The 15174-nt window shown below is 48.1% G+C and overlaps 1 protein-coding gene across 7 annotated transcripts in view; it reads right to left on the reverse strand.

The window, feature by feature from the left end:
- Positions 1–791: 791 nt before the first annotated feature.
- Positions 792–15174, reverse strand: part of LOC139993429 (uncharacterized) — a 71262-nt gene continuing 56879 nt past the window's right edge. For all 7 annotated transcript variants that reach the window (XM_072015148.1, XM_072015151.1, XM_072015144.1 and 4 more), the window contains exons 3-4: positions 6087–6239; positions 792–3786 (exon numbers count right to left, since the gene is read on the reverse strand). In XM_072015148.1, coding sequence (XP_071871249.1) covers positions 2815–3786; positions 6087–6239 — 1125 coding nt within the window. In that variant the 3' untranslated portion in view covers positions 792–2814. The remainder of the gene's footprint in view (positions 3787–6086; positions 6240–15174) is intronic.

A 15174-nucleotide genomic window follows, 5' to 3' on the forward strand; every position in this document is an offset into this window, starting at 1 on the left:
GTGTGTGTGAGAGAGAGAGTTAGGAGAGGACAGAAAGGGGAAGAGAAAGAGGGAACCAGAAGAGCAGTAACAGGCAGAAAGAGAGAGGGTGGAAAGCGTGGTGCGAGGCAGCCTTATTGGAATCGTGGAGAGGGAGGTGAGTTTTCCTAAGGGCAGAGGGATAGGAACGGAAGAGACAGGTGGCGAGGAGCGAAGAAGGAGGGGTAGAGAGAAAAGGGGGACTTAGAGAGAGAGACAGGACCGGTTGATGGAACGAGGCCGCTACAACGTTGGCAACAGCCAGATGGGAAAAGGCTGCATTACCTGTGGTGCCTCGAAGAAACGATCCTTACCTAGAGCGATAGAGGAAGAAAAGGAGAGAGAGCGAGTAACTTGCCCCTCTGCCCTTTCCTTCTTTGTTAAAGGGGACTCGATCATTCTATCCTCTTTGTTCGTGATATTAAAGTACGTCAAGGCGCCGTCGATTCGACTATACTCGGTTCCACAGCCAGAAGTGTCAATTGCGTTCATTGTTCGTTCATAGAGCGTAAGATCGACGGATCTTTCCACGGGCTTTCCACAGTTTGTCTCGTGAAAAGATTATATTGACGGATGAAAGGTTGCGCGTATCTTCGTATGGATCGCGTCACGCATATCCAAGACGACGATCATTCGTGGGATCTTTAATTTTCGAGCGCGGACTTGACACGGCACCAACGATATAGTAAAGTTTATATTATTTTTGGAAAAATCTGGATAAGCATTCGTCTCTTGGCAAAACTAACGAAATATGAATGCGAAGAAGGAAAAATGAAAACGCTGTTCGTTCGAATTTTGTGATTTTATATATTTTCCCATCTTGTTCGTGTGCAATTTAAATATAATAAAATAATAATAATTAATTATTATTAATTATAATGATGATAACTGACACGGTAATAATAATAATATTAATAATAATAATAATAATAATAATAATAATAATAATAGGAATAATATTCATAATAATAGAGCCGCGCGCTCTTTTTTTTTACCCCTTAACGACTAACTGCGCTATGTTACAACGATTATATACAAAATAATAGTTTCGGTATTATTCAACATTTTCGACGATTCCTCCTCTTACGTTACATTATTTTCTTCAAACGTCTGTCTCTACTTTCACAACGATTATCAAACTCCTAGTACAGACACGTTCGCGTGTCATCACACGTTCACGCCTGCGCGGCGTCTTTAACGACAAGATAGTATAATACACGAAGAAACTACCTTCTATACTTTTTTTTTTTTCTTAATATCATACACAAGGCTAGTCTACACGGTCAAATACGAAAATGTTTAGCGTCGTACGAGTCACATCCGTGGAACCACTCTTGTTCTCGACGATATAGCTCAAACATCGATCAACGATTCGATGGAATTTCCTAAGAAAAGGAGATTCTCGTCGTGGCCTTTTACAATGCCTTTGGTATAATATTCGTTCGCGCTAAGTGAGGTCCCGATTACACGAAGATTATATTTGTTCGTCCTTTAATATTAATCTACTCTTCTGAATATAATCACAATTTCGTCGTAATCGTCATCACGAGGAATCGGATTTCTGCGAATTGAACGTAATTGTGCGTCTCGCGTATCCAAAGAATCGATGACGAGTCTCGCGTTCGAAAACTGAAAATGTCAACGAACGATTAAAACGAAGAACGTGAAATCGAAATAAACATACTCGTATATCGCAATACAGATGGTGAATATTTGTTATCAGATATCTAAACTCGGAGTTGGACGAGATCGTTTGTGTTCCCGTGCCAAATTATCGCATATTCGTCGAACTTTGTCCGACGATAAAACGAAAGGCCGAAAAGTGCCGCGGGTCAACGAGTCAGAGGTCATCATCGATCTTGTTCGACGGTTAAATATTCAGAAGCTATCCTTCTAGCTCCTGTCGAAACCGCCGTCCATTTCGGGGACCTCTGTCTAACGAGCGGATCGCGTTCCACTCGGATCTCAAAATATCGAACTCGATTGCGCGATAGAAGGGCCTGTGGTACTCGGCTTGCGGTCGTTCCCTCCATAAATCGACAACGTGCGACAGAGTCGACCCATATTTTGACAGACTCACGAATAATTCGTCTCGTTTCGCCGTCTATATCGAGCGCACGAAACGAGATCCGATCCAGCCTCGGTCCCGACTTTAACTGACGTTGACGCCACGACGCCGACCAAGTAATTGATCTTATCCGGTTTAATAGATGATCGCGTTAGCCGATAGTTTGAATGGCAGCTAGGATCGGATATTGGCCGCGTTAACGTTCTCTCTCGTAGAAGAACGTGAGCGCTGGATCGGTGGATGTTAGGTCTGATTATCAGGTATACCGAATACGTTAGAAATTTATTCCGTAAAGTTTTCAACAATCATTTCTATCAAGTATATTCGAAGTAAAATAAAGCCACCGTGTCTCAAGGATTTACAAAGCTGATGAGATGGTTCAAAAGTCTCTTAAGAGATCGTGAAATCTGAAACTTGAACGTAAAGCTGTATTTTCGTTAATGGAATTCGGTGTACGGTAGTGACGAGATTAAGATTAGTATCGCTCGAGTCTGTTTATGACTCCTTCCCCTGTCACGTTTTCATTCTTAAACCACCTAACGGAATATAATAGAAAACTATACTTTGTATACTCAACGTCCGATTAGAACAATATATCCATCGTATCATTCCCTCGGCTGCGACGGCTGTAACAAAAACTCGTTCGCAACAGAAGTTTCCAACAAGGGGAGGAGTCAATAGAACGCTCGAGGATTCTTCCATATCTTTTGCGAATAGTGTCCTTTCTTTCACGTACGATTCTCGCCGGTTTGTACCGACACCTCGGGGCCTATCATCATCCCATTGGTCAGCACGTTGGCCGCCGTGGGCAAAACGAGCGGGCTTGGCATGGTTATCGACGGTCTGAGTCTTTCCGTGAGGGCCAGCATCACTTGGCAATGCAGGTGCTGAATAGTGGCCAATAGATTGAGATTGGTGTCGATCAATCCGGTAGCTGGGGAGTATCTGTCCCTCTCGACGGTGTCGGCGATCTCGTCCGCCGGCAAAACGGTCACTTTCTGCTCGAGCTCGGTCTCCTTGATCGCTGCAGCCTTGTTCTTCTCCGCCTGCTGCAGTAGCCTCTGCTGATGCTTCAGGTACGAGGTAGTGATGGGAAGACTGTAGTCGATGGGCGTGTTCTTGGGATCGAGTCCAGGGCTCCACGGCCTTGGCAACGGTTGGCTGGGCTGAGGGGACGGAGTTCGACCCTCTGGCAGCATCCTTTTCCTCTTGGACGAGGCCGAACTTCTCGAGCTCGCCCGGTCCGATTCCGGGGTTCTTCTCGAGTCCGGTAGACTGTCCGCGCTCGGCAAAAAGCTACCGGTTACTGGTTCCTTCTTCAGCAGATTCGTGATACTCAAGGGATTGTACTTCTCCTCTTTCTCCTTTTCGGTTTTCTCCGTCGTCGATGGTACGGCGTTGCCCTTCTGATGCCTTTGGTGCCTATAACTGTACAGAGGCTTGCCCTCACCGCCGTGATTTCCCTCGCGCAGCTTGGGACTGCTTTGCACCGTCGTCGACGTGGTTGAGAGGGCATTTGGGCTTAATGGCGTCGTCGTAGACGTTAGCGTCGTCGTCGCCAACGGTGTCGCCGACGTGGGCTGTGGTTGATTGGATAAATTCGTCGGGCTCGGGGTCCGCGGGCGTCGTTGGCATTCCGTACATCCCAAAAGAAATCGCGTTACAGCCTCTCGGGGAAGAAACGCGTACGTTTCGGTGATCTGAAACGAGATAGAACGTTTTGCGTTAGTGAGAAGAAGATGATCCGTTCGAACGAAGGAATGGAATTCTATTAAACTTAAATATCTCGAAATCTCTTGGCGTTGCAATCTCGCCCGTAGTGTTTCTCGTGCCGAAATTCAGCGTCCTAGTTTCCTCGAAATCGGTACGAGAAACGTTACGCGTCGTTCCCTGCCGCGATACAGGCAGGATTAGAAAGCACGGGCCTGCACTCTCGTCGTGAACAACGTGAGTGACCCCTTTCGTTCCGCTGTCAAACGTCAGCGTCACGTGGAGCCGTTTCACGCGGAACGCCCACTAGGGAAAATTCATGAGCAGTAACGGAACTTTGATGTCTTTGCGAGAAGGTATTTAGCCGGAGGGATGTTCTCTGCCTCTTAATAGGAAACGTTTCTCTCTAAGGAGGTGGAGGAGCGGCATAACTTAATCAAGGATGGGAGACTGCGAGCCGAGAAAGGCAATGGTCGACCCGCATACACGTGTGCAAACTAGACGTATATGTGTCTGTATGTACGTGTGGCTGGGTGAAGGTGCACGACACGCTGAGGTAATTCGATAAGATTTACTCGAGGCTCGTCTAAAAGGCGAAGAAAAGAGCCGTAAGTAAGAAACAGGGATAATGGCTTCTGGATCGACGTGACATACCGACGAAGATCATGAGACCGGTAGACAGCGATCGCAATTCGAACTCTTTCCGAACATCAACGGAAGTAAAACGGCTTGGAAAAACAGAAACGAGTGGAGAAATAACGTTTCACCTGTTTCTTACCTATGTAATTTTTCATATGTGCCTGAAGGTATTGTTGTTGTTAATTGAAAATTACACGTTAGGTTGTGAATTTTAAGCTTTAATAGCGTGCAAGAACTTTTGCGTGAGTCGATTAGATCTTTCGCCGCGAGGAAAACGAACAGAGATTAATAAACGTCGCTGGTGGAACGTGATTTTTATTGCTTGTTACCGCACACACGTTACGTGGAAGAAAAAGCTCTTGTAACGTTAATTTTAACGTCAAATTTTGCTATTAAACGAGGATAATTCGGTAGTATGCTCGTCAAACGCGTGTCCAGTCGATGTCTCGATTAATCAACGTCCTTATAATTCTTCTCATTTTTCAAACATTTCCTGCCGAAAGAATAAAGTACGTACGATAGAGGAGCATTGAAATTAAAAGGAGCAACGAGTTCGGAAAGACCGCTATCTGGTTAATTTGATAAACGGGTATCGACTGAGCGAATATTTCGACGTTAAAACAGCATCCTTCCGGGAAGGGTGAATCGCGAGACGAGACAAGACGAGACGAGACGAGACGAGGCGAAGCGTGACGGCGCGCGATACCGCGGAGGGTGAGTTGCCGCGAGCCGATGAATCGCGCCTTGTAACAGCGACTTAAACGTTAAAACGGTTGCAGGGTCGCGGTTCTAGGCTGGCCGGCGGTGCACGCGTGCGTGCGTGTGCGCGCGGCCGCGTGTGGGTGCACCAGTAAGCAGGCAATGCAACAAGTGTCCTGAGGTTTTGAATCACAAGCAGATCGCGGTGGTCGAGAGAGAGAAAGAGGACAGCGACGCGACTCGAATGGGATAGGGTGGCGGTTGAGGGTGGGTGGCGAGGGTGGGAAGGTCGGAGGGGTTGCGAACGAGAGAAAGAGGAACGGACAAGCGGAGAAAGAGGACGAACCGATCGGGTCGCGGGCGGAGGACGGTGTCACGGAACAGATATGATACTCCGGAGAGAGGTTTACGCAAACGCGCGCCGGAACACGTGAGATGACGTGTGGTATCGAGTGTTCGACGCTTGAATGCCTCGATACCTTCTCCCCCGGGAACGGTAAATATCGCGTGTCGCGGTCGGCCATGCAAGAATTCGGCTCGCACGATCCCGAACGGATTCGGGGTCATCGCCGCCCGTACCGATATATCCGTTCTCTAGGGAGATCTGCTCGTCGATTGAATTTAAATCGCATCGGACAGCGCAGAGAAAAATATTGTTTCTTCCAAGGGTACGATGTTTTCTTTTTTCCTTCCGCGAGGTTAACCAGGAACGTGATTAGCCAGAGACTTTGAGATTTTTTGATCGTTTGGTCTTTTGTTCGGTACGTCCAATGCGATAGAATCGCAAGATTTTGTTCCTTCGCGCAGTCGATTAATCCTCGTAAGGGTATGTTTTTTTCACTGCATTGCACGGGAAGTCCGCGAGCTCTTCGAAGGTAGATGTACCGCTTAATATCCAAGCGCATCAAGTCTACGGGAAAGTAACGAGTAGATATTCCTGTTTGAAACTTACCGTCCTGTACGTTCTCTTTTGACCGGCATGCTTCCCCGGACGACCCTCAAGGTCAACATGGACAGCATGAATAATGTCGAAGAAGTTCTCCACGATCGCGACTTTCTTGTACACTCTTCCGGGTGGAACGGTACCCTCGGCGCCGTTTAACGTCTGAAACCAACGTATGACATAGTTAAAAATTCAATCTAACTTTTAAATAGTCGAGTAGATAGAAAAAAGACGGACGATCAGTTGCGGGGATTTATTAGAATACGTCGCATTAATGCTTGTTGTTACCAACTTATTAAACTTCGCGACACCTGCCAATTAAAGTAGAATTACACTTTCCATTTGATCGATTAGTTTCTATGATAAACTTAAACAAAGAACAAACGCATTCTGCATGAAATTTCATCGTACAGGATATGTCTCCCTTTATAATTTCGAAATATCTGTTTAATTCGACGATCGTCTTCTATGTTTGCGCGCTTCGATGCCATCTAAGTAAATGGGTGTAACTGCGCAGCAAGTACGAAGAAGGTCTCTACCTTCGTGTCAGATGCACGCTAGATATCTACGGTTCCTTTACCGACGGATGTTCACGCTTTGCTATGGTCGGTAAGTTTGGCAACGTCGCGTTTGCCAACTCTGTCGTCGGTAATGCAGATTCCTATAGGATCCAATCTCTTGACTCGAGATCGTTATAACACCTCTTCGCAAATACCTAATTTCGTTAAAAGACGTTAAGCAACTTTGGGAAATCGTCGTACAGACGTTTCTCCGACCTTTCGCGTTATCTAATATCTAGAGGCTGAAACTTGTCAATTCATGTCGAAAAAACAGATAAACGGCGTGTTCGATTTTTACAAACTAAAATTGCCTGAAAAATCCTAACGATCGGCTTCTCAACTGATCTGACTTACGACAAACAACATGGAGATACCTAGCATTCTACGAATACGTCGTGCGTTTTCGTATCGAAACGATGGAATCGAGGGTTGAGAGAAAAAATTCCAACTACCTCGGAAACTCGATTAACCGCGGGACGCGGGTGGCGTGACGGTCCGCGGGCATGGCCGCGGTCAGATTGTTCGGACGAACTTTCCGACCTTAAGAAGTTACGGGCGCATGCGCGACATTATTGTATTTCCCTAAACACCTGTTGAAGGGTAAAGTTGAACTCGTGGGGGGTTTACGACTCGGTTAAGTGGCTGCGGTCAGGCGGGATAACAATGCCGATATCTAGGTGACCGCCGCCTTAAGATAACACGCGGTGCGCCCGATCGAACGACCACGGACCGCCCCCGTCTCTCCCTCCGTTTTCCTCCGCCTCCGCTGTAATTGGACGTAATCGTGGCGACGATCCCGCGCGTCTCTTCTTCGTCGGGCTGCCAACGGAAATCGATGCTTTCGCAAATATCAGGGCGACGCGATCATTCAATTTTAAGCGGCCAACCGAACGGAGGTGGATTAAAACGGAGCAGACCGCGTTCGATCCGACGACCGATTTTATCGGGATATTATAATACTGAAATATTTCGCGCTATCGCCAGCGGGTTACTCTGAAAATAAACACGTCTCTGGTGTGCAGACGCGACTGGCTCTGATATCAAATCGTGAAAAAATATTTTTGGACGAATCGGTTGAATTCGAATACGGAATTCTTGAGCGAAAGTATGAATACGTGGTAATCGTGCTAGATGTTTTACAATCGTTTGAATTCGCAACGCAGATAGCTCGTGTTGCGATGAACGAACGTAGCGATAGAGGTAAATTTAGGTTAACGAAAGGAATTTCGGACGAAAGGTTTTGGATATCGGATCGTTTGCGTAGGCGGATAAAATCTCCGATAATGTTGCGCGATACGCAAATATTTGTACGATGACCAGATCTCTTTACAGGTACTCGCTTATTTTACCCGCTCTACTTTCTAATCTAACGAAACTTTTGAAAATCGTGAGTTTCGAAGGTGCGCGACTCAATGTGAAAATTAGTTCGCCGCCTATCGTCGTTCTTGCTACTCCATAAACCAAGCAGATAGCCGCGTCCCTAAATTTCTCGACAACCAGAAATTTCATGCAGTAAGCGTCAAGAGACCGCGATCCCGATCCCTTGAAACCCCAATATAATCGTCGATGATCCAGCAGAGTACCGGGGTCAGACAACGTCCGGAGTCCACCCCCGTCGAGATAGCCTGTGTTCGATCGAAACGGGCGGAGATTAACCTACTTGAGGGAGTGTATGTGTCTTGCGTCCGCTTATGTAAACGCACACGGGGGTGAGTTTCATGGCTGAATACGGCCGAGCAACGGACAAGGAGAAATAGAGGGCGAGAGAGAGAGAGAGAGAGAGAGAGAGAGAGAGAGCTCGGCATTCTGTCGCCTGTGGATGGCCGTCGTGTCACGCAGTGCGTATTGGCATATAACGAGAGTCCACGGTCTGCCGCCGCATGCCTCCACGGGCGGAGATGTGTCTGGAAACGCGTCGATGTTGAATATGTATGCCACTTTGAGCCAGTCGTTCTAAGAGCTGTTTTAATGTTTAATACAAAGCGGAACGCGAATGTTCGTGCTTTGTTTTCCGTTAGAGCGCCGACGTTGGACCTTCGAGCGTCTTCTTGGCGCGGTTGCATACCAGCTTGCAGGAATTTTCATCGAACGGAGAAGTTTCAGCTCGAGATAAATTGATAATAGTTTGGATCGAACTCGATCGAGCGGCGTGAGTGACGTAGCGGCGAATCTGAATATCTGCAAATCTGCGAATCTGAATATCTGCAAATCTGCGAATCGACGCTGTTCCGTTTACTGACACTGATAGGCTATCAAGTTTTAGCTTTTTCATAGAAACCAAACGTTGGTTTTCTCTGATTTTCGTAACTTTCGAAAAGTCTCTCTCTCTCTCTACAAGTCGAAGATGTTAAAATCTCCTTAAGGGCGAAACGACGCAAACAACCAACAACATCTCATCGCCATAAATCCAGATTAACGCTTCCGCTCGTGCTAAATTGCGTTTTTGTTTTCGTGTATCGTATCGCGTAGCTATAGGCATCGCGCGTGCAAAAGGAAAATGAAATGCCAATAGCAACGAAAGTGTTAAATCACGGCTGAATAATTGAAAGTAAACGACCGACTCTACATATCGCTAGCGATATGGACCGGATTCTAATCGAAGCATCGATCCGCATTCCATCTCTATTATCGTCGACTACCTCTTCAACCCCTTCCACGTGATTTGATGTTCGCAGAACGCGTTGAACGAGCACGTCGTTATGCGTAGGTATGCGCGTGAAAAAGGTATGGGGAAGCAGGCCGGAAAATGTCTGGCGACGGAGCTCGAGAATAGAAGCGAGTCGGTGACGGCATAAATCCGTAGGAGGCGCGGCACGGGCCAAGTTTGCGGCTCAACGAAATCCGGGTATAGCGGGTGTTTTAAAACCCCACGGACCGCGAGTTTGCATTTTAAACGAACGACCGGTCGTCCGGTTTGGCGAGGAACGGGCAGGGACACGGGGGCAGAAAACAACGCGCGGCCGCCACGCAAACGCGCGGCGACGAGAATCGGATTAAAAAAAATTCACGGGGGACTCGCGGGCATCGAGACGCGCGTGAAACGTGCGTGGACGGGCGGCCGAGGAATCGGCTAACGGGTGGCCCGTTTCGAACGAGTTTCAAATTCCCCCGAAATCGAATTACAGCCGTTCCCCTTCGGTATAACACGGGGCTTGAATCGCATCGAACTTTGAACGAATCGGCCGCGCTGGAAAACCGAGACAATCCGTGAATAGCGCTCCACGCCTCGGTCGCACGGACAATCGAATAAACAGGATATTCGTTTTTATCGTCTATTAACCGTTCGGCATTTTCGAACCAGATATTCCGCGTTGCGGTTGTCCCTTTACGACGATCCTTAGCATTATCACGCGCACAACTATGTAGCTCCGTTGGAACGTGTGATATTTCTTGCAAAGAAGTAAAAAAGAAAAAGAAAAAAAAAGAAAGGAAGATAGTTGGAGAAATTGACAGTCAAGCGGAAAGATCAAAAAGAAACTGCGTAAGTCGTTTAAGAAGAATGGTCGATAGATAGGACACGCGCACGGTTTTACCGCATCCAGAGTAGAACAACGAAAAGTCGGTCAGCCAGGGAGCGATCGCGTCGGCTAACGATTCGCAAGTTGCCGGAACAATTAATAGTTGAACGAAGCGAAGTAAGTTATAAGTAAGGCAGAAATGCGTGGGGATCGGTCGAGATCCCCGAAGAACCGAGTAGGGTTAACGAAGCGCCGGCAAGAAACTTACCGCGGAGTATCGTTACCGTGGCGTCGTTTCGGTAACTTTGGATTACGTAACTCGCGCTGCACCGGCGTCAAGTGCTTTCGCAATTCGTGTATACGCGTGTAACGACGACCGTGACGCCGACGAACGTTCTGCGCGTCGATTACAATTCCTATTCCGACGTTTGTACCTCTCCGACCAACGAAACGACCACGCCACTTTCCATGCCGCTGTTTCGTTACGGTTCTCGATTAAATTTTAAAGTAGTCGACCAATGTGTATCTACATTCGGAGGAAGAGGATACGCGGGCGTGGAAGGAAATCCGTTGCTTCCATTCGCGAGTCACGAGCCTGAGACGTTGCTCAAAAGCATCTCCGATGCTCCGCTCCAAACCGAAAAATCTCGGTCTGGCAACACGACCATCCGGCAGACTCGCCGACTGACTCGATGACGCAAGCGAGCGGCCGCCGGCTGACGTCAAGAAGTTCGGGAAACGTTCTGAAAATAGTATACGCGCGTAACGCGCTGTCCTGGCACGCATCGCGCTGGACGAGCGGATCTAGGCGAGGCAGCGCGGCGGCTTCTCTAACGGGCAACCGTAGCCATTGAAACGGTCCTGAGGTGGCGGCGTGTCCGTTGCATAACAACGATACTAGGAAGCGGCGCGAAAGTGGCACGGTATCATTGCGGCCGGCCGTTAAATATTCTCAACGAGGTCGGATTACCTCCATTACGTGAAGGAACGACACGACTGGGCCGTTCAGGAAAGAGCCCGCGAGGAGTATACTCGGAACTGCCTCTTTCTCTCTCTTTGCCTCTTCTACCCTCCTCGTTTCTTCATGCCGCTTAACGGGTTCCGTGCCAATGCGAACCATCGGTGGCCAGTAATAGCGGACAGCGGATGGCTAGGGCGCAAAGTTCGTCAGACGAATGGAAACGTTACATATTTCGCAGCGTTGTTCGTGGGAGGCAGACGTAAGAGAGGACGAAAGGTTAGAATCGATACCGCAGTTTCGTTTGCGAATTACTTTTTTCCTAATCAAGCTAGCCAGGAAGTTCCACGTAGAGAACGAAGTGAAACGAAAATGAAACGAAGCCACGATATGTCCAGGTTCGCTGGATCAGCGTACAACCGCCGCCAGCCAACACTCTCTCCTTTCCAAATAAGTTTTGCATTGTTCCTTCCTGTTGCATCTCTGTGTACTACGCGTGTTACGTCCAAGTACTCGTTTCCCACGTAGTATCGCGGTTCTACCACGTCGTGCGCTATAATCGAAGCTCGTTACCGCGGCGAGGAGTTTCGAGCGACGCTGAAACGCTTGCTTTTCCCTCGGAGAATGTTTCTCGAAAAAAAAAAAAAAGGAAAAAAAGAAAAGGAAAAAGGAGGAAGAAAGGTGGAACAGGCCCGAAAGGAGCGGACCCACGTCGGAACGTAGAGAGTGCATGTATATACACCTGGATCTATCGGAGCCCCAACTATATCGACGTTTGTTTTTCGGATCCCGGCTCCTTTCTTCTGACCGACTCGGGTTAGTTTTCGTCCGACGGGACAGGGCGCTGGGAGCCAGGCCACCCAGTAGCCATTTAGATAAACGACCCGGCCCCCGTTGAGTGCCGCGGGACGCCGCCACGGAAACAAGTATACCCGTGCGACGAAAAACGAGCAACGAAGACGGACGTATGCACGCGTGGAGAAAAAGGAGAGAGGAGAAAAGGACTGACACGCTTCCAGACGGTCACAGGCTGCTGCCTAGAAGTCGGCGAAGAACACGAAGGCGCACCATACGAGATCATACCACGAGACTCGTAGCGGTCGTAGCCTGAAAAAGTGTTTGGGTTTCGGTGACGGAACAAAGAGTCTCTCAGTTGCGGATCCTACTTTCGCGTTCTCGTTTATTTGACCAAACCCTCCGCGCTCCGCCCTGCGTCTCGCGTTCGCAGTCGATATTTGTTGATCTTGCCTCGGAGCCCACCGACGCGACGTCTGCCGTCGCCGATTGCCTCTGTGATTCTTCTCACCGAATTCGCGGAGACGGCGTTTAGTCTGTCTTACGTTTGCCTGGCTTTCAATGGCAAGCGCGAGAGCGGGTGGCGATGGGGTGCGAGCTCCGATAGGGTAAATTGGTAATGCGATTTTCTCGCTGTACAACGATTTATTTTTGCTGGCTTCGTTCAACCGAGCAACGTTTAATCTCTTTCAATTCATTTAATTTCCCTCGATTCTCAATTTACTTTCGTAACCGAAATCCTGCAACGTTACAAAGACATCGTTCGATCTCGTAGAATTTACGCGATTGCCCCTGTTTCGAAATATCTCGTCAGCGCTGGATTTACGACCGTCGCTTGTTGGGACGCGACAAAGTGACAGACAACACTGGAGATCAAGATCTATGCTCCGGTAATATTCAAATGCAAATATCGATTATATAACGTTGTTCTCGTAGAAAGATAGAATAGCGCGCCTATTGAGAATTTTTAACAAATTGGCTCTCACACTCTAAGCTTCGGCTTCTGCCGCGCAGAAAAATTTAACGGTTAGATCGGCCTGCGATTTCAGCCAAGCTACGAAAGACCGACCGAAGAGGAGCATCGCCTGAGAAAGCTCTCGGAACGGGCTCCGTTTTTCAAGCGGCTCGTAGCAGTCGGTGATCTTGTTTCTCGTGGCGGTGTTTCTTTTACGAGCTGACCGGCGGAAGTCCGAGGTGGTGGTATCGACTTTCCTGCGGGCTCGTGGCATTTACAGACCCTTGGACGCGAGAGTATTCAGTTGTTCACGAACCGCTGGAATTTCGAAGAATGTTCTCGTAAAGCGGCCTCGCTACGAGAAAACGCTCTCTGCGTTATTCGCGAAATTGCTCCTCCCGCTAATCAGACGCTTTTTAACCGAACACCGTATCTTGGGAATTCTTTGCCGGAAACCTGCCCTTCCTCCACGCTTATATCCATTCCTCTCCAGAGATACGAAACTTTCGTCGAGGCTGATTTAACTACGCGAGAATCTATAGAAAATACCACGATTGCTCGAGACGAAACAAAGATGAGATGGCGAAATTGCTCGTTCGAGGAGGGTGCCAGCCAGCGTATGAAAATACCAAGCGACTCTCCACTCGTACGATGTATCGAAAGTGGAGCAACGATTAAACCAGATATTAATTTTCACGGTCCGATACCGCCAACAAAAATTTCAGCTTATGCGACTGAAACGACTCTTGCGACCAAGTAGACCGATAACAAAGACATTTTATCGTACGCAGTCAAAATAAAGCGTGGATTCGTTAAACGTGGGAGGTTTGTAAAGGAATATGGCGATAAGATAGGACGAAGATCGATCGCGAATCGAAGCGAGCCAAGTATCGTAGCGAATAGAGATCGACAGCCACAATGTGGGAAAAAAGAACAAAATCAAAGTTCGTTTCTTGCAGTCCGTTCGTTTTGCACGTAACAAAAGTTAAAGAACGTTGAAAAACGTCGGAAGAAGAGTAACTCGTATACGCGAAAATTACCAGTGAGATCGACCTAATTAAAAAACAAGAGGGGACTCGTGGACTTTTGCCGTGAGCGCTGATCTTATTCATCCAGGACGAACCGCATCGCGGTGGCTCGCTTAAAAATCCCCAGGCGACCCGGAACTTTTCCAGGAAGTCGTTATAGCTTGGCACGGTGGTTCGCTAATTCGGCGCAACTTTCCAGCATTTTTCGCAGGCGATCTCACGGAGGAACTGCTGTTTTATTTATAGCGGAACGCGCTTCGTTACCTTTCCGCCCGATTATCGATCCTCGAGACGCTTTAGATACTCAACATACTACGTCTCACTCTCTCCTCCCTTTGCCTCTCTCTTTCTCTGCCTCTCTTCTTTGAGGCCCCGTTACTTACGGTATTACTTAAAATTTTATCTTCTGGCTGGAAACGAAACGAAAAACAGGAAAAGAGGAAAAAGGAGAGAAAAAGGCGGAATTCCTTTCGCGAGTCGTTTCATCGCGGACCAAGCGACAGCGTGGACCGAGGGACGGCAGAGAGACAGATGCTCGAAAAAGAGAGATGCTCGCACTACGGTCGGATTCACCGTCAGTTCCCAAGGGTTTTTTGCGCGTCGCCTCCGCCTGAGTCGCAAATCGCGCGGTTTTATCGGCAGCAAGGCCATCCTCCGCTCGACACCTCCTCCTTCGCGTTAGATACTTAGGAAGCCCCGAACGACATAGACGCCCCCTCCTTTCCGGGTTGTTACGAAGCGCCACCGAAAACCCTCAGGTTCGTTCATTTTAACGATTTACTCCGCGCCTACGGTAACAACGGGGCGCTACGAATTGCAGTCGAGTGCCTATCCGTGAGACGGGGGAAGGTTCGTCGAAAGTTCGAGCGAATGACGAACGTATTATCTTCGGATAAAGAGAACTGGTGTGCGTGGGCAGCCAGATACAGCGCAATGTGATTAGAGCGGAGGTTGAAAGACGGACGATAAAGAGGCATCGGATCGTTCAGACTGTTCTTTGGACGACAGAGATCGTCGTGATTCGTAACGATCGATGCTATTTAGTATTTATACGACAACGACCGAATAAAAAATGGAATAAAACAAACAAGCCTTGCGTGAATTTCTGTCAAATGTGTCGTATTGTAAACATCACGTTTCAGTGCGAATCTGCAAAACCAACTGCCTATTGAAAAAAAAGCTGACCCGGGGAATAGCTGTCGGTGACCTTGACCAATGCAGCAATTCCAAATTACGCTGCAATCACCGATCAAATTCTGCTCGAATCGATAGCCCCGATGCATTGCCGCGATTCCATGCCAAACCCACGAGGTTCACCACCGAAGCCCGTCGACTCTCGGTGT

This window comes from Bombus fervidus, chromosome 13 (genome assembly GCF_041682495.2).
Source record: "Bombus fervidus isolate BK054 chromosome 13, iyBomFerv1, whole genome shotgun sequence".
Taxonomy (NCBI): Eukaryota; Metazoa; Arthropoda; class Insecta; order Hymenoptera; family Apidae; genus Bombus; species Bombus fervidus.